This window comes from Pelodiscus sinensis, chromosome 2 (genome assembly GCF_052426305.1).
Source record: "Pelodiscus sinensis isolate ZL-2025 chromosome 2, ASM5242630v1, whole genome shotgun sequence".
NCBI classification, from domain to species: domain Eukaryota; kingdom Metazoa; phylum Chordata; order Testudines; family Trionychidae; genus Pelodiscus; species Pelodiscus sinensis.
In genome coordinates, this window is record NC_143053.1 from 169,303,955 (window position 1) to 169,324,208 (window position 20,254).

At 43.1% G+C, this 20,254-nt stretch overlaps 1 protein-coding gene across 3 annotated transcripts in view; it reads right to left on the reverse strand.

Annotated features, from left to right (window-relative positions):
• SUGCT (succinyl-CoA:glutarate-CoA transferase) overlaps positions 1-16,901 on the reverse strand; it is a 477,897-nt gene extending 460,996 nt beyond the window's left edge. The window contains exons 1-3 of one of the 3 annotated variants that reach the window (XM_006124080.4): positions 16,732-16,901; positions 9,208-9,259; positions 9,037-9,110 (exon numbers count right to left, since the gene is read on the reverse strand). In XM_006124080.4, coding sequence (XP_006124142.3) covers positions 9,037-9,110; positions 9,208-9,259; positions 16,732-16,831 — 226 coding nt within the window. In that variant the 5' untranslated portion in view covers positions 16,832-16,901. Of the gene's footprint in view, positions 1-9,036; positions 9,111-9,207; positions 9,260-16,469 lie in introns of all 3 variants that reach the window. The other 2 variants (XM_089776539.1, XM_006124079.3) reach the window with 2 other exon arrangements.
• Between the last annotated feature and the right edge of the window lie 3,353 nt (positions 16,902-20,254).

Below are 20,254 nucleotides of genomic sequence, written 5' to 3' on the forward strand. Positions count from 1 at the left end.
GGAGTGCAAGAGGGGCTCTGAGCGGATCTTGGGGCAGGCAGTTGGGGTGCAAGAAGGGGTTCTAGGTGCAGGCTGGGAGGATGTTTGGATGCAGGGGTGCTTGGGGTTAGGGCAAGGGTATGAGGGGCAGGAGGGGGTTCATGACTGGAGTAGGGTTTCAGGACATGGGCTCCGACTGGGCCCTGCTTACCTCAGGTGGCTCCTGAGTGGTGGTACAGTGGGGCTAAGGCAGACTCACCCCTGCCCTGGCTTACCACTCCCAAAAGCAGCCAGCAAACTCTATCCCAAGTCCTGTTGTGCCCCCCCCCCCCCCGGCCTGCTCTGTGGATATAGGATACAGGGTGGGAGAGTGCTTGACATCAGTGCTCCTCTTTCCCTCCCCTGCCCTGAACAGCAGGAGGCTCCCAGGGATGGGGGAGGCAGCTCCAAGGCAAAGGGCAGGAGTTGTGCAGCAGTGGAGGGGTGCAGCTGAAGTGCTGATACTCAATAGCCTCTTGGCCAAACCTGTCAGAGGATCCAAGATCTACCAGTAGATCCCGATCCACTAGTTGGTGACCACGGACTAGGGTGTTCATTGTGGAAAGATTTCCTATTAAAGCATAATGCATGGGTGTGTTGTTTGACTTTAGTGCGGCGGGGAGGGGAGGGTTTCAAATAATAGAAAGAGAAAGGTTTTTTTTTTTAAATGTCCGGAAACTCATGTAGGAAAAACACATGATATAATGTGCAGCTGCTATGACATATCTGCATGCCTCAAGTGCGTAGTGAGGCACAAAACTGGAGACCAAATGTGGAAATACCTCTGAAACAATTAACTCCCTGGAGTTGTTATTCTATTTGTATAATTTTAAAAGAAGCTCAACTAAACAAATGAAATCTGCAAAATTTAAGAAATGAAGCTATTACATTAGGACAAAACACTAGTTATTAGCATCAGAAACAAGAGGAAAGTTCTTAAGAAATGTTTTTCAAAACTAAAAAATGCCTGTATAAAATGGGAAGAGAATATTAGTTGTAATAAATGAAAAAATACCAACGTAGCAGCTTGCTTGTGATCCTACAAGACAGAGCTAAATTTAGGCCATAACTATCATGGTACAACAAACTGTACCAGGCTCAGAGGGATCCATACACAAAAAATGCTCTTTTTTGTTATTTAAAAATTCACTTCAGAAGTCTGTTAATGACAGTTCCAGGGCTAGATGTGTTCTGAGGGAAGATGAAACACTCCCTTTTCTGAAGGAATAAAAGATCCCATTTCTATCTATGCCTGGATATAAAATACTAAACTTTAAAGCTGTCACCATTTTATATATAGAAAACCTTTCAGTAGTACAAAATTGAATTCGACACATAGAAGAAAAAGGAAGAAACATTACTCTAGCAGGTTGTTTTTTAAGTCAGCTCCTTGAAACTGCTCAGTGATTTGGAATATTTGAATTAGCCTCAAGAGAGATGAATCAGAGAGCAAGGATACCTTTTAATCCACAAACCCAAGTGTTTGCAATCCCCATTTCAAGACATATGTAACCAACAAAAAGTGATGAAAATAATTACTGTAATCTAGACATTTTATTTTTTTTAAATGCAGCTCTAGTCTCTTGTTCCTTGCATACCAATCTGTTTCATTCTACTTCCCTATCTCTGACTTATGTGCCTAATTGTGGCCAACCTCAAGAGGCAAGTAATTTGCTCAGTATTCTACCTCTGTGTAGCAAGATGTACTCCTGCTTAAGTTCACACAGAAAAGCTTTAGCTCAGGGCGTATTAAACTACTGAAACATAATACCGTGATGGGAAAACACCTGCTTGTTCTCTACTGGAATGGGATGGGATACGTCCTATGGGTGGTTACTCCACCACAGTGCAAAATACACTTAACAATTTACAGTGTCAGGCTAAGGCAGTATGAATCTCTATCAGTGATTTTCAAACGTGGGCTGCTTTTAGTCCAATCAGCACACAGCTGCAGCCCATGTGACATCTTCGAGACTATACAGGTATATAGTGTGTAGATGTGGACCATATTACACACAGAGCACCAGATGTGTCCCTCAATCATAAATAGGTTGAGAACAGGGATGTTAACATGTGTTTAACTATGGAATCACTGGAAAGTTTCAGTGATTACACGCAAGCAGGCAGCTGGTTCCTTGTACATACCAGCTCCTGCCTTCCCGCATCCCACACTGCTGTCTCTAATATGGGAGAGGGGGCTGCTCTGGTTGGGCCAGGTGCCATTTAACCAGTCACCCAGTAAGCCTCACCTGATACGGTGATGGTTTCCTGTTTACATCCCTAGTTGAGAACCACTCATCTATATCATTTCCTTGGTGGGATAAGGAATTCCCATTTTTAAATGCTTACCGCATTTTCATTCAAAGATAACAGTGTCTCCTTCATTCACAGATAAAACGTGTATGTAACAAACATTGCCAAAATTTTAGATTTTTAAAAATATGTCATTAGAAATATTTATAAATACAGCCTAATAATATCCTTTTGCAATCCAAACACTGCAGCATATTCAAAAAAGTGGGAAAACAACAAACAGTGGAAGCAATGGATTTAATTCATTCAGCTTTGCTTAGGGATGTCAGAATTTAACGGTTTAAACGGTTGACCAATAAGCATCAGCACACTGGCTTTGGCTGCCTACCCTGCGCTCCTGGGAAGCCAGCTGCTGCCCCACGGTGAGGGGTCTGCAGTATAAGGCTTATATTGCAGAGCCCACATCACAGCCAGTTCCCTGGGAGCAGGGCCAGCAGCCAGTGCATGCTGGGAGCTGGTTTATAGTATAAGCAGCCCGCTGCAGGAGCAGCCTGGTGCAACGCTAGCCCCAGTCCCACAGGGCGGCCCAGCGCAACCCCTGCCCCAGCCACGTGGGGCAGCCAAGTGGGATCCCTCGCTGTGCCCCAATCCCAGCAGGACGGCAGAACCCTGCACCTCTGCCATTCTGGAGCGACCCATACCATGCAGGCGATTAACCATTGCAATTTTAGTCATCTAACCGGTTAACTAATTAAACAATTATTTACATCCCTAATTTTGATCATCTAGGCTTTTATTTGTTGTGAATGGGCATGCATCCCCCCGTTGCTTTTCCTTGGCCACCACAGGAATAGGGATGCTAATGGGTGATGCTTGCCAGGGAAGTTAACCAGTATCCGGGGAGCAGCCCCCTGCCCACAGCCTGCTGAAAGCGGAGGGCTGCTCCAGTATTGTTGGGCCCCCATGCAGGGCTGTCACCTCTGCCCAGGAATGGCTCAGACTCTTATTTTAGTATCCATTCTGTATAATTTACTCAAGTTACCTCCACTAACCACTGCATAGTGCAACACAGCAGTTGTAATCTCTATGATCCTCAGCTCCTGCTCATCAGGGCTCTTGGAGGCAATGAGATCTCCCTGCAATCTGGGCTCAGCTAGCCCTTTCTTCTATGCTCTAGAACTTCCTTTCTGCCTTTTATCAAGTGAAGCAATAAATCACCTAGCTTCCTTGTCTGATGAGCTACTTCATCCCTTTTTTCTCAATCAGTTATCGCTGGGGAAACTAACTGAGGCCACAATAATCAGAGTGGTGACCTACTATTAGATCTCAATACTGTCACACCGAACAATATAAATTGGCAATGTCTCTTTAAAATCCATATACAGGTCCTAATAAACATACAATTTCCATTCGCTCCAGGAAGAGCTGAGTTACACATTCAGCTGAGAAATGGTTGTTAACCTTAAAGGATAAATGTTCACATTGCTCCTAAAATAATTGTTTTTTGAAAATATCCCTATAACATCCTGTCCTATACCTACTCAGAGTTTAAGCCAATGTTGGTCAACTTACCATTATGTGTTTCCCTACATGTTATTTGGATGAATTAGTTATATGTATTCTAAGGATGTGTCCATTCTGGTTTTCCCCTCAGAATTACATCTGCATATCACAAAGATCCATATTGCAATCACACGCTACTTACAGCCAAAGGGGACAAGGCTAAAAGTTCCTATTCCTAACCGAGGTAACTCCTACACTTACCATTATACTCATTTTGATCAGTCTGTCCAGACTCTCACAGAGGCACCTAACAAATGATGGAAAAACAAACCCCGCTCCTGTGCAGCAGGGCTCCCTCTATGTTCCTTTTAACAGATGGGCAGAAAGGAGCTAGGACTCAGAGATGCAGCACAACCATAATCTTCAAGGTTTGGGAGTCCTGCAGAGAGGTCCTGGGAGACAGAGCGGGAGCGCCTAGGTAGGAATCGTAAGAGATGTGCAATGCAAGGTTCTGAACCCCAAAAACATCAGCATCCATTTTGTTGTCTTCTTTTGAAATACCACCTTTACTCGGGCAAATATAGTTACATCTAGTGACATTTGAAAAGGACCCAATTTTCCCACTTCCAAAAAATGTCTACCCAAAATAATTAATACCAGTCATATTTCACCTTCGTAGAATTATAATTGAATATCCTGTCAAAGTTTTACAGAAGCTTTCAGCCACTGGAGAGTTTTTTTGAAATGAGACTCAATCATGGTTTCTTCCAAATGTGTAGTGTAAGACTACGTCTAGACTGCATTGCATTTCACAATGCTGCTGACATGTTCTTTCGCCCTGTAAACCTCGTTCTACAAGGCATAAAAGGATCTGTTGAAAGAGCACTTTTTCTGAAATATGGCGCTGTGTAGACACGCCAATTTTCAGAAAAGCCTCTTTCGAAAGTAAATCGGAAAAAGATACACAATTTGTTGTATGCAAATTGTGTATCTTTTTCCAATTTAGCACTACAGTCTAGACGCAGAGAGGAAAGAAGAAATTGGCACATTCACTTGTTAGAAATCAGTAAGAAAGAATTAAGAAGTTTTTATTTAATCTTGGGGGCTTAGTTGCATCAATTTATGCAAACAAGGCGTAATGAGGTGCCTTCTTTTGCATCCCTATTTTGGTGCCCCAGTAACTATGCTCTGACAGACCCATGACTAATAACTGTAACAACAACAGATCAGATTATCTCAAAGTAAATATTTTTTTCATTGTATCAGGAACCGAATGCTTAAGATTTACACAAGCCTATAAAATTCTATTGCATTAATGGCAGTTTCTCTTGGAAATCCACTGTGTATTGATGGGAAATCCACTGTGTAAAGAGCCTAGAGTGACCAGCTAGAAACCTGGTGTTTCAATCACTAACAGATGTCTTGATTAAGATGCCAGAGGCAAATGATTCACTAAATCCAGCTGTAAAAGCAGATGGTGTATTTTATTTCCAAAGGTCAAACAGAATGGGAGTGCTTCTGCAACACTCCCAACCCCTGCTTGAGAAGCAAGTGATGAGACCAGGAAATCAATCAAAGGTCTTTCATGTGGTAATACAGAACGCTAATCTCAGGGCCATCAGTTTATGAGATCTAACAAGGTCACCACATGAAGTGTAAATTCAGTGATGCCATCAGTCTGGTTATACATCTCTAGGTACAAAACCTATTCTGGATTCAAAGCAACTACATTTAGCATATGCTGCTCTGAAACTTTGTAGTAATTTTTACCTTTTCTGTATGTTTTAAATAAGCTGCTTTATTCACAACTGGCTTTGCAGATAGAGCAGAGCATGTTTTAACTACTATCCTGAAACTATCCTCTGAAGCCACCAATAACAGTATATAGGAATCATAGCAGTGTAGAAAAAAATTAGAAGTCACAATATTTCTTGTCCTGCAATAAGGTTATAAACTCCCTGGAACAGGGACCATTTGTCATTAAATGTTTGCACAGCACCTAGCATAGTGAAGCTCTTTCTCCTCTTTGACTGGTGCCTCTAGGGATTCTTATAATCAGGGCTTGACAAACGGTGGCGAAAGCCGCTCGCCAGCCCCGCACTGCGCATGCCAAGCGCCGCCGGTAAACAGGGCGCGCGGCTGAAATCTACTCACCACGGGCGAGCAGATTCTATAAGTTTGTCGTGCCCTGCCTATAATAATAAACAACAGATATTTTCCTGAAGGATTCTATTTGTATAATTCAAACTGCAGCACTCTATCTAAATCTTATTTTAACAGACTTTTGACATGATGAAAAAAACTTTGTAGGCCAAAAATATTTAGTCTGAGGCCAAAGGAGAATCTTTCTAAATAATTTACAGGAAAACAATCTAAATTTTGAGTCACACCTTGATCTTAGAACTTTAGACTTCTCTTGCCACTTCCTCTCTAAGGGCTATGCTTCAGAAAAGATCAACCCTCAGGAAGTTCATCTTCTAGCACTGAATTTAGCGGTTCTACTGTACACTCCCAAATAAAACAATCAGGACAGCCCCCACCAGCTTCCCATAGTCATTCTGTGAGGAGCAAGGCTTCTGTCAGCCTCCCACAGTGTAGTTGCTGTCACTGCTCGGCTTAAGGTAAGCCAAATCCAGCTACACATTTTGAGTAACTGGATGGTTTACCATAAGCCAATCTACCTGGTCTAGTGTAGACCGAGGCTAAAAGAATTAAGAACAGTTTTCAGAGTACGCTGTCTGCAGAAGCTCTAGTAACTAGACCAGCAAGTGTGCCAGCAATTAGTTCTCCAACTGCGAGTCTGGAGGAAACTGAAAATAGAATGATGTCCAGAGACGCTAAAAGAACAAAATCTGTAGGCTGAATAGAAATAATTTTAAAATGAAAGTTTTCCCAAGAGCCTCGCTAGACACACACCACTACTCATTCTAGCATTTTCTTTCACCTCACTTCGGAGGGGAGAGGAAGGAAAAGTGGGCAAACAAATTCCATTTTATAGAATCAACCCATACTGCGCTCCCCAATAGGGATAGTGATAGAGATGCAGCCGTGTTAGTCTGGTGTAGCTGAAACAAAAGACAGAACTGTGTAGCACTTTAAAGACTAACAAGATGGTTTATTAGGTGATGAGCTTTCGTGGGCCAGACCCACTTCCTCAGATCAATATGTGGAAGAAAATCGGCACAACCATATATACCAAAGTGATACAATCAAAAAAATGAACGGGGTTTGTTGCAAGAGAAAGTTCCAGGATTGATATTAGTGTCATATGTCCTGTGGTTGTTGGTAAGAATCATCCTGAGGTTAGGTGGTTGTCTATAGGAGACTATGGGTCTGTCTCCCAGAGCCTCTCGGAGTGTAGTATCCTGTTCCAGTATAGGTTGTAGTTTATTGATAATGCGTTGGACGGGTTTAAGTTGGGAGCTATAGGTGATGTACCAAAGTACCAACCCTGGAACTTTCCCTTGCAACAAACCCCGGTGCCAGCTTTGTCCACATAGTTACTCTGCTGACACCATTACTGGACCTAACCATGCCAGTTACGAGATCAAGAACACATAGTCCTGTTCATCCAGAAATATAATTTATGCCATCATGTGCCTAAAGTGTCCATCTGCTATGTACACTGGACAAACGTCTCAGACACTTCGTCAAAGAGTCAATGCACACAAAACAGACATAAGACTCTCTCACCGGGAGAAAGCTGTTGCCTGCCATTTCAGCCAGACTGATCATTCCCTTAATGACCTTAAAACATGCATATTGCTTCAAAGAGACTTTAGCTCCAGACTTCAACGAGAAGCTTCAGAATTGTCATTCATGCTTAAATTTGACACTTTATGTATGGGTTTAAACAAAGACTCTAATTATCTCACCCATTACAAAGATAGCTTCCCCAATTATCACCCCTATGTCATTACCTCACAGAAACTTACCTTCCCTCCTCACTCCCACTCTGTTCTAAAATTTGATTTGTCAATTTCACATGCGTTCATTTTTTTGATTGTATCACTTTGGTATATATGGTTCTGCCAATTTTCTTCTACATATTGATCTGAGGAAGTGGGCCTGGCCCACGAAAGCTAATAAAATATCTTGTTAGTCTTTAAATTGCTACATAGATCTGTCTTTTGTTCCCCAATAGGGATGTTAGATATCATGTAATTGAATAGTTGTGTTCAATTCTTATCGGTTACATGACTATTCTATAGTTCCCGGGCTTGCAGCCAGTGTAATCTGGCCCCACCTCCGGGGAGCCCCCTGACACCTGCACTGTTCTCTCTGTATCACAGGCAGCAGCGCGGGGTGACAGACGCAAGCCAGTCCAGGAAGGGAGCCAATTTAAAAATGGACAGAGGCTGCTGGGGGTGGGACGGAGATGGGGAAGGCTGCCACAAAGCAGCCTCTGTCCACAGTGGCTCGGGCTGACCATGGACAGAGGCTGGTCCAGCAGTAGCAGGGCCAGACTGAGGCATGGGCAAGCCGGACAGCTGCCCAGGGCGCCAACCGATGGGGGGGGGGGGGCGCCTGATGGCAGCTGTAAGGGGCGCGCGGCGTCCCTTACAGATGCCATCAGGCGCCGCACGCCCGGCTCCTGCAGCACTGGCCCGCCCGCATCCCCGCGGCGCCGGCCAGCAATGCCACGGCCGCAGGGCATTACACAGCCCAGCACGCGCGCCAGCAGCAACAGCCAAGCCGGACTGGGCCGCGCTTTCACCGTGCACCCTAGGGGCGGGCCCCGGGCTGCGCGCCAGCGGCCGTAGCTGGGCCGCGCATGAGCCGCGCACCCAGGAGCGGCACCACATGCCCGTGCCCGGGGTGCCAGAATACCTCAGGACAGTCCTGAGCAGCAGCCTCTGTCCGTGGGGAGCTTGGAACCCCTGCAGACAGGGACTGCTGCTGGAGATCAGCCTCTATACACAGCAGGCCTAGGAAGCCTCCCCTAGCCCCCCTCACCTTATTTGATAGAGGCAGCAGCGTGGGGGAGAGGGCAGGCAGCACCAAAAAGCCAGTGCTGAGGAAAAACAACTTTTAAGCCAGTACCCTCCAGCTCCTGCTCCGCCTAGGTTATTGGATAATCATTTAGTCGACTACACGTTGACATCCCTACTCCCCAAAACTCTAATGGATCTTGACTATAAATTAAAGTGCCCCCGAGGATTGCAGGATACCCTTTAAATCATGACAGAGGAAAAAAAACTATTCAAAAGCACATAGACAAACAATGTTTAAACTGATTCTCATTCTGATTAGAAACCTTACCTGGTTTTTCCACTTTAATAATTTCTGCTCCTAGGTCTCCTAAATTCATTGTTGCGAAGGGTCCTGCAAGTACCCTGAAATATGGAAAAAGCAGTGGATGTTTGTAGTAGTTCTGCCACAGCATTTCAATTTCAGAAAACTATTTCTGAACTTCAAAGAGCAAACACAAACCTTGTTAGATCAAGAATTTTCACACCTTCCAGTGGTTTCACATTATTAGCATCTGGTAAGAAAGCAAAAACAATATTTTACTTATGAATCTCTTTTACTAAGGAGATTGTTTCTCCCTAGAAGTTTGAAAACTTTTCTATATCATTCTCTGCTTTGTTGTGCCCATGCTTAAAACGGGGATAACACTAGCTTCAGGTATATAAAGTCAGTTATCATTTGTAAAATGCCAAATAAATTATTAGTATTGTACAGCCTTTTTAAACCCCTTATAATGCTACAGTATACTGTTGTTTGCTATTTTTAAATATGCCTGTTACATATATACATACACAGACATTAAACTTATAGGCAGCAGCCTGTAGAAAGAGCCAATAAACTCATAGCAGTCAGTGTCAAGAAGATATATGAATTAAAACTAATGGATAACAGACTGATGTGAAGTAAAGACTCCCAGCTGCAGAGTGGTTTGACCTCTGCTGACAATCAAAAGTAGGGTCAGCACTTAAAACACACACACAAAAACTGTCTCTTCACATTTTAAAAGGCACTTGAAAACTGAAGCAGACGAGTTCAAAATATTTGTTCTGTCTGACAGCATTCCTGATAACTATATGTTCAAGAAATTGATCTATATATGTTTTTCCTTCCTTCTCAACCATGACCATCACTGAAAACTATATGAAAGATATTAAAACCCAAGAGGAAGTAACAGACTTGCCACCTAGGTCACAGGTGTCCACGGCTCTCCTGGGTGATCTTGAGCACTTCACTTAACCGCTCTGTAAAATGGTGGCTAATAATAGTTTGCTACAGTACAAAAAGGGATGTTGTGAGGCAGCAATGGGCAATTTAGACTGAGTGGGCCGCATGAGTGGTTGTCCATCTCAATTAGGGATGTTAAAATTTCACCAGTTACAGTTACACGCATAGCAGCAGTCGGCTCCTCGGGAGCATGGGGATCCTGCATGTGACTGTGAAGGTTAACAAGTGAGCCCAGACTCATCGATTAACGCTGTACATGGTTACACTTTCACATTCCTAATCTCAATGTGCTGCAAGATTGTTGTAACCAAGACTGTCTCCTGAAATAGAGTAATTTTACTAACAGCACTTGTGTACCTAGAATCCGTGGTAGCAGTGCTTTGATTGGATGCAGAGGGAACACAGGGCTCTTCCAGTCAATGTTCAGTGCAATGAGCTCACCCCTCGCTTCCGGGGCCCTTGCTTTGTGTGTGTGTCACTTTAATAATACCAGTAGGAAAAAAACAATGTGAACAGAAACCAGCAGAATATGGCAACCCTGACTATGGGCAAGAGGAAACAAAGTGTCTCACAGGCCACATATTGAAACCCAATGGACTGGATGTGACCAATGGCCACAGGTTGCCACCACTATTGACAGGGGTATCTTCCTGAGTATTTTAGAAACATGCCTCTGTCTGTTTGCCCCTTTGTGAGTCCATTTGTTCAAGAACTCCTCCTAAACAATAAGAGCTAGGACCACCAAATTTGGCATGCAGCTTCCTCTTATCATAAGTTAAAGCAAAGCAAGGGAGTGGTTGTGCCAGGACAATAGGATGTGCCTGGAATCTGATTGTTTCTTATAAAATGGAAAGGGAGGGATCTGGCAGGGGAGACAGTATAACTATACTACAGAATGACTACAAGGGAGCAGCAAGAGGACAGAGATGGCGACCAGGACAGCTATAAGCCCACTGGGCCAGCAGGGGGCAGTGGTAGAGAAAGGGACAGCTATCTACAAAGTTTGTCTGTTTGTGCCTGTTCTGTCCCTCTGCTAGGAAACATACACCCTTCCCCCAGCTGTGCCTGCTGCAGCATCCATGGACAAGGGCTCTTCACATGGATCCAAGCTGCTGCAGTGAGAGAGAGCTGGGGTTGTCCTCTCTCCTGGTGAGCCAGCATACTGACACCCACAGCCCCACCCCAGAAAAATTATTTAAATTATTTAAATAAAAACATATTTGAGTTAAGGACTCAAGCAATGCCAGGTAAATTTTCTAGTTATTTAGTATCTATGAGATGTTCAAATACTGTACTGATAAATCCCACAGTAATTTCAATAAACAAATAAAAAATATAAATCAGACTGCTGCTAAAACTAGAAAGGTTACATAGCAGCAGCCAGGAGGAACTCATCTTTACTAATGAACTTTTTCAAACAATGGGAAAAGATATAAATCTGAAGAGAGTGCATTGTAAGACTGTCTCACTCTCTAGCCATCAGTTGCAAAGTATTAGGATGGGTTGGGAGTTTAAGGCCCCTGAACAAATATTTTAATTCACCGCATGGCACTCAAAAAAAAAAAAAAAAAAAAAGTGTCCTCTCCCCCTTCTGCACTTGCACGATATTTTCCCCAATTACCACCAATCTCTCCAGAGGGATTTGGGTGATTTGTTGCCATGGGAAAGTGTGATAATCAGACTAGTGAGCATTTTTTAAAAATCTGTCTAAATATTTGTCTCATGCTTTATGTCGTTTCCCCTTGTCTGAATAAGTACATGAGTAAAGATGAGTTCCTCCTGGCTAGTGCTATGTAACCTTTCTACTTTTAGCAGAGGTCTGATTATGTTTTATTTATTTATTGAAATTTCTATGGGATTCATCACTAGCATATCTGAACATCTCACAAATATTAAATACACCGCCTCTTCCCAACATCCTTATGAGGTAGCAAAATATTATAGGAGTTGGTTTGCACTTCTTAAACCATTCACAGAAGTTAGGTACTCTCACATTTCACTGTAAACACTGGTGAGGTTGGAAAATAGCTACAGTAAAACTCCAATAGTCCGGCATCCAATTGTCCGGCACTCCTGATAGTCCGGCATAAAAATGGCAAGAGCCTAGTGAGTGAGCTTCGGCAAAAAACGAGTCACAAGGCAACAGCAGCAGCAGCTGAACCAAGCGAAAAGGGTAAAAAAGGGTTAAAAAACTAAAACATCACAGTATACTGTATACAGTATGTTCAATAAAAGGGTTAAGAACACTTTACTGCATACATTATATACTGTGTATATATATATGTTATATATATATGTAACCATCATTATAGTACCTCCTGATAGTCCGGCATATCCGATAATCCGGCACCACCTAGGTCCCAAAGGTTCCGGATTATCGGAAGTCTACTGTACTAGGAATTATGTTGGATATCAATGTAAAATATTTGGTTGTACAACCTTAATAAAGCCAACATAGCTTGATGGTGCTTTATCAGCCCCCCATCGGTAAACTCACTCAGACCCCAGATGAGCATAATTTAAGCATTTGCTTAACTTTAAGCAGCTCAATTGTCCCACTTACTTCATTAAGACTGACTACTCTTGTGCTTACCAGTAAGCATATGTTGTTTACATGGTGTTTTAAGTGCTGAATCAGGGTCCTACAGAAGAACACAACTGCAGAAGATGAAAGGCCTACCTTTCTCCAGTCCAACTCCCTTTTTCTTTCCATCCTCTCCAAAGCTCGCAATCTTGTTACTATCCCAAAGACCATATGTAGCCTAGAGCCTGATTCTCTTCCTTTCTCATACATATACTACCCAGCAATAGCAGATTTCCAATTGAAGTTCTCTAGCTGGGGTTGCCAGACACCCTTCCGGAATCATCCCAGGCTTCTAAGGTAAGTCTGCAATGTATTTAGCTTTCCCCTGTAATATATGCATTTACATAAAGCCATAATTAACATGAGGCAGTGTCCCTGCTATTATCATAACATTTATATGATGGTATTATCAATTAAGGACCATGGTTCCACTGGGCAGGAAGCAACGTAGGAGGAAGTGCAGCAGTATTTGCAGGAGAAGTAATCTGTTGGGAAGTTGCATAGTGATATTGTCCCAGTGATAGAGAAATAGATATGAGAGGGAAGTCTGTGGACGACAGATCAAAAGTGTGGTTCAGAAGTCTCAGAAACAACACTATGCCCTACTGAAACATACAATGCTAGCAAGCAGAACTACTCTGGCCTAATCATCTCTGAATTTACATCAAGCCTATTGTGCTTTCTGATAGTTAGCCAATGAGCTGCAGACTAGTTTTACATAATACAAAGCTCATGCCCATTAGATCACCAGAAATAACATATGAACGTGGGAGTCAAAACTGCCAAAATCATTTCCTGAGTCCTACTAATCCCAGCGTCATTGCCCATCTTCATCATCTTCTGAGCTGGTTACTGATTTCTTAAGGAAACCACATAGTCCCAACTTCTCTTTTTATTGAATTAAACCTAGTGCAAAACTTCCAGGTGTAACTTTACCATACTTGCAGATTTGTTTAGCCCTGTAATAAACTGGACAAACACATGCATCTCTATTGGAAGTTGCTCTGATTGACAAAAAAATACAAATAAAAAAACCATGCCCACCCAAAATTTTTAGACTTTGAAGGCATTTTGAACTGAAGAGTCTCCCACGTTATGTTTAGTACATTTTACATAGGCTGTGTAAACACATCTTAAAACAACATTAACAAAAAGAAAACCAGAAGCTATTTCATTGAATCAGAAAGAGTAGCCGTGTTAGTCTGTTTCAGCACAAAATAACAAGGAGTCCTGTGGCACCTTAAGGACTAACACATATATTTGGGTATAAGCTTTTGTGGGTTGGAGTCCACTTTCACGCCTCTGACAAAGTGAGCTCCAGTCCATGAAAGCTTATGCCAAAATTAGGCATGTAAAAATCCATTTAATTAATTAACCAGTTAAACGTTAAATTTAACCAATTAACTAATTAAAATGGGGATGGGCAGGGTCTGCTCCAGCCCTGGGTGAGGGTGCCGATTCCCAGCGCAGAGCCAGAAGTGGCAACCGGATCCCACCCTGGCCGCAAACAGAAAGCTGCTCCCAGGTAACAGTTAACTGGTTACCCACTCACATCCCTAGCCCAAATAAATTTGTTAGTCTTTAAGAGCGGCGAGGAGTCCTGTGGCACCTTATAGACTAACTGAAGTGTAGGAGCATAAGCTTTCGTGGGCCAAGACCCACTTCGTCAGATGCATGTAGTGGAAATGTCCAGAGGCAGGTATAAATATTCAGGCCAGGATCAGGCTGGAGATGACAAGGTGGTAGATGTGCAGGAGAACACCATCACAGAACCTAACCAGATCAGCCATACTGTCACTGGTACGTTCTCCTGCACATCTACCAACGTAATATATGCCATCATGTGCCAACAATGCCCCACTGCTATATACATCGGCCAAACTGGACAGTCCCTACGTGAAAGAATCAATGGACACAAATCTGATATTAGGAATGGCAACATACAAAACCTTTTGGGGAACACTTCAATTTTCCTGGACACACAATTGCAGATCTAAAGGTAGCCATCCTGCAGCAAAAAAACTTCAGGACCAGACTTCAAAGAGAAACTGCTGAGCTACAGTTCATCTTCAAGTTTGACACAATCAACTCTGGATTAAACAAAGACCATGAATGGCTTGCTAACTACAAAAGCAGCTTCTGCTCTCTTGGAATTCACACCTCCAGATCAGCTGCTAGAAGTGGGCCTCATCCTCCTTGATTGGATCCACCTCGTCATCTCCAGCCTGATCCTGGCCTGCATATTTATACCTGCCTCTGGAAATTTCCACTACATGCATCTGATGAAGTGGGTCTTTGCCCACAAAAGCTTATGCTCCTACACTTCAGTTAGTCTATAAGGTGCCACAGGACTCCTCGCCGCTTTTGCAGATTCAGACTAACACGGCTACCCCTCTGATACTTAGTCTTTAAGGTGCAACAAGACTCATTATTTCATAGTAGAATTGATTTGTATTACTTTTAAGCATGAAGATGCCTTTGTTTAAAAAAGTATCTTGCTCCTAAGAAAAGTTTTTTTGTTCATATCTACTCAATTCAGGCAGCCACTAGAGAAAGAGGACAAAAGGAAGCATTCTGCTGGACTGATTTTCTCTCACACCAATTTTACACCACTGTTGCACCACTATTTTCAATTAAGTTACTTCTGAGCTACATCAGAGCAAGAGAGGAGTATCAGGATCCCCACAAAATGACAGAGGATACTCTCTTTCATGTAGATTGCCTCCAGTGGCTACATGCACTCCTTGTGTAAGTGAATGCAATGTCAATGCACTCACTTACACAAGGAGTGATTATTCCAGTTCAGCTGCTTATATTTCTATTTGGTATTTCAAACAAACAGATCAAAAAATGAGGACATCTGTTCCCCTTATTACATGACCACCAGAAGTTAGATTTCTTTATTAAAACTAAAAATAGGGATTACAGTATAGGAGTAAGTAAATCCATCATAAAATCCCCAAACAGTGGAAAGTTTTATTAAATAATAGGAGGCTCAGGTCTAAAGCTAGACCCACAGAATGACTGTTTACCCATAAAATGGAAATAAACAAATAGCTTTAGTAACTGAACTAGAAGTGCAGCACATTATCTATACATTGCTGTTAGTAAGTAGTTCTTCTAGGACACCGGGCCTTCCCACCTGGACATATTCACTGAGCATTCTAGAAAATCTACATTAGAAGCAGAAACTTTTGTGTTCTTCCTCAGCCAGTGTGGAAAAATCCAGATGAGCATTTTCATTTAAAAAAATAAGTCATTTGCAATCAAGAGTTATAGAACTGGTATTGCTGCAGCAAAAACAAAGCATAAAGTCCAATTTCAGATAAACTTAATAAAAACTAAATAAACATCCTTAAAATGCTGGGGGGAGGGGCAACAACGTGAATTTTGTTTGCTATAGTTGCAAGGCACATTATTATTAGTGTCATAGTCTCATGTCCTCCACAGACACTAAAATATCACATTTCAAAAAGCCAAAGTTTCCCTCAAGTGTCCACTGTCCTAGAGGCAATTGTATTTCAGTGTTTGCATTGTGTGGTACTTGCAGAGCCTTTAGGGGGATGGATACATCTCAGAATAGCATAAATCTCAACCAAGCAAATCTTTGTGTTGGATTGCCATAGACCCACCATAGAGCTGGAAGACACCTCAGGTTGTCCCTTCACATCCTGCTCTGTAAAAGCCTGTGTTTTTCTAAACTAAGACCACTAGGCCAGGACACTTGTTGATTGCATAAATAATAAGATGAAGAGACGTTTGCTCTTCCCTACTTTTAAGTAAAACTTCTGGACTTTGGCTTCTTTGCTCCCCACTGCACACCTGCTATGCCGCTGAGAATTAAGACGCAACCGAGGTTTCCATGCCAGATAAAGCAAGGGGTTTGTTACAGTAGGAGTTTAAAAGAAGTGGCTACCTGGCTGGAGATAGCTTCCCTGCGCCCCTCTGCTGCTGCTAGGTGAGGAGAGGAGTCTCAGAGGTCTGGGGCAGAGGGGAGAGGCAGGACAGCTACTGCTGTTAGGAAGAATGGGGCACAGACTCCCCCTGCGCCTGACACAGGAGAAACTCCTTCTTCCCAGCACAGCGCTCAGCATCGCTGCGGCTTGCCAGCCCGAGCCGGGGCAATCAGAACCTCAGAGGCACAGTGGGCTGGGGACGGAGGTGCAGGCGAGACTCACTGCGAGAGGTAGCGGCCGCGCTCAGAGCCGCAGGCGCTCGAGGAAGAGGACTGGAGGAGGCGCCCCAGCAGCGCCCAATGGGACTCGGATCCTCCCCCATCTCCGCGCGTGTGAAAAAAATGACCCGGGCCTGGGTGCTGCGCCGGCGCGATGCCACCCAGCTCCCCTTCTCCCCTTCCCTCGCGCTGCGAAAATTCCCCCCCCCCCCTTTGCATGGCGCGTCGTTCTCCACGGCTCTCCCATTTGTCTTTCGGAGAGTGAAAATGGTCCCAGCTGTCCGCACTACGCAGGCGCGCCGCTGAATCTCTGCTGGTCCCGGTTCTCAGAGCGTCCTTTGCAATAGATAGCTGCAAGGGAGGACATTTCTCCCAGGCCCTCCAACTCATAATCATCCTCAGAAATATGTTGCAACGGGATGGTAAGAGGAGCGTTCCACCAGTTGCACTGAGTCAGCCGGAATAAAGAGCTATAGACTATGTTTTTTCTGGATAAAAGTTTACTATGTTTACCTTTTTGTATACCTTTGAGGAGCAACTTCCAGAGCTGCTTGTATGGAGGAGAAAACAAAACGGTTGTTACAGTCACTTGTACTTTTATGTGTTTGAGAGGGCAGGTATTACAGGGATGAAGCTAAATCAGTACACTGGTAGAGGTATGGGTATGTAAACCTATTACTAGGGATGTAAAATCCCACTTAAGTAACCTGTTAAGTTTAACCAGTTAACTGATTAAAGGGTGATACTTACTGGTTACCTGTTTACATCCCTACTTATCACAGAACATATCTACTGCTGAATGCCACAAATACTTTGTTGGAAATCAACAATTTGAGGTATTCTGAGAGAAATGAAGAAACAAGGTACTAATTTAATACAGTCTCAACTAGGCTGTAAAGGTAGGACCTCATGTGGAGCAGAGTTTAAAGTTCATGAGCAGGTTACTACCTATTTGTCTTTACATTGTTGTCCGCAAGGCTGACATAAAATACACTAATTTATGACTTGCATGTGTAATTTTTTTGCTTTTTTAATGCAAAAAATTAAATTAACTTCAAGATTGTGAATTGTAATAAAAAGTGATAGGTTTTCATACTGACGCAGAAATGGGAGGGGTGTAGGGATGGACAGGTTCACCCACACATAACCAGTTAAAACACTTAGGCCCTGGTTCTCAAAGCAATCTTATGGATCTATGAATCTATGATATAATGAACATGGCTTAACACTTAACACTGTAGACCACAATAGCTCAACAGAATTCTTTTACCTACCTATTTCCTCTCAGGAAGGTGTATTACCTACATCAATGGAAAAACTCCTTGCTTCAGTGTAAGTAGTATTTACAACAGGGGTGTGCAATAAGCGAGGCCAAATGTGGTTCCCAGAGTTAGCCTCTAGCAGCCCACCAGATGCTATCTAGCTACACGTCTGAAGGTACAGCCACTCAGAGCTCCTATTGGCTGCCAGTCACTGTTCCCAGCCAATCAGTGCTGTGGGAAGGGGTGTTCCCAGCCGTGTTGCTTATCGCCGCTTCCATTGGCCAGAAACAGCAATCTATGGCTAATGGAAGCTGTGAGTGGCTGTTCCTGCAGACATCCAAGTAAATAAAGTGTCCAGTGGCCCACCAAGGGCTAGCCCTGGTGAACCATGTCTGGCCCATGAGCCACTTATTTCCCATCCCTGGGCTGTACCATTTTAAATGTAGACAGGCCCCAAATTTGCAGAGTCTGTATGTGCAAACAGCCCTATTCAGCTAAGTGGGGACAGTTTACATCTCCGATATTCAGATTCTCAATGACAATGATAATTTAAAAGTCAACATTGTTGACTATTACACTAATTCAGGCATACCTCAAAGAACAAGAATAAATACTATAAAGACTGGATTTCACTAGGGACAATATCACACACACACACAAAAAAGCTGATCTAAGCAGCCAAAAGGCCAGAGAGCCTCAGCAAGTTATTTCAGGGGGTTGCCAAGTTAGTCTGTTACAGAAAAAACAACAAATGGTCTGGTAACACTTTATAGACTAACAAAACATGTAGATGGTATCATGAGTTTTCGTGGGCATAGCCCACTTCTTCAGATGACCAGGGTTATGAGTTGAGGATATGAAAACTCGAAATAAATAGGAGAGGGAAGAGAGGGGAAAAAAAAGGGGGGGAGACAGAGCATCATTAAGTATCTGGAGAATGGGTACTTAAACCTAAGCAGATAAAAATCAAAGTCAATAGATAGACTCCTAAAACACGAAGGATACCACTCAGGGAGCTGTTAGCACCTTCAGTGGTTATTAAGTAGACAGAGTCCCCACCAGCTCATATCACAATTAAGTCCATTAGCGTGTGGATGAACTGGGATTCCAGTGTGTGCATTTGGCTTGTAGAGCTTGTTTGTGATAAGACAGCTACTTGCAGGTCTGTCAGACTGTGATTAGGCAAGTTGAAATGCTCACCAACAGGCTTCTGTATATTCTTTACATATATCCAATTTGTGTCCATTGATTCTTTCCCGCAGAGACCGTCCAGTTTGTCCAGTATCTATAGCAGTGGGGCACTGCAGGCATTTGATGGCATAGATCAAATTATTGGATGTACAATCAAATGACCCTTTGATTTTGTGGCTTATGTTGTTTGCTCCAGTGATGAATTCGCCAGTGTAGATATGTGGGTAGAATTCTCATCTTTTTTGGTTACAAAGCTGAGTTCCTGGAGGTTTATGATGTGGTTGTGTGGTATGGTTATCAGAAAGAATATGTTTCAGGTTAGGGGGTTGTCTGTAAGCAAGAATAGATTTTTCTCATAAGGCTTCTGAGAGTGAGGGATCATTTTCCAAGATGGGTTGTAGATTGTGTATAATGCATTGGAGGAGCATTGAGTTGTGGACTGTAGGTAACAAGAGGAGTTCTGTTATTTTCTCTTTTGGGTCTGTCTTGAAGTAGTTCATGTCTGCGTTTTTTTGGCTCTGTCAGTTTGTTTTTTCACTTCCCCAGGCGGGTATTTCAGTTTTAGGAATGCTCTGTAAAGATCCTGTAGGTGATTCTCTGTCTGTGGGGTCGGAGCAAATCTGGTTGTAACGTAGGGCTTGGCTGCATACAATCGACTGAAGAATGTGTCTGGGATGGAAGCTGGAAGCATGAAGGTAAGTGTAGCGATTGGGAGGTTTCCGATATAGGATGGTGGAAATTTGCCCATTATTTAACTGTACTGTAGTGTCCAGGAAGTGGATTTCCCTTGTGGACTGGTCCAGGCTGAGGTTGATAGTAGGGTGGAAGTTGTTGAAATCCTTGTGGAATTCTTCAAGAGTGTCTTTTCCATGGGTCCATATGATGAAAATGCCATCGATGTAGCATAAGTAAAGTAGGAGTGTTAGGGGGGCGAGAGCTAAGGAAACGTTGTTCAAGGTTAGCCATAAAGATGTTGGCATATTGTGGTGCCATGCAAGTGCCCTAGGATGTGCCGCTGATTTGGAGATAGAAATGGTTTCTGAATTGGAAGTAGTTGTGGGTGAGGACGAAGTC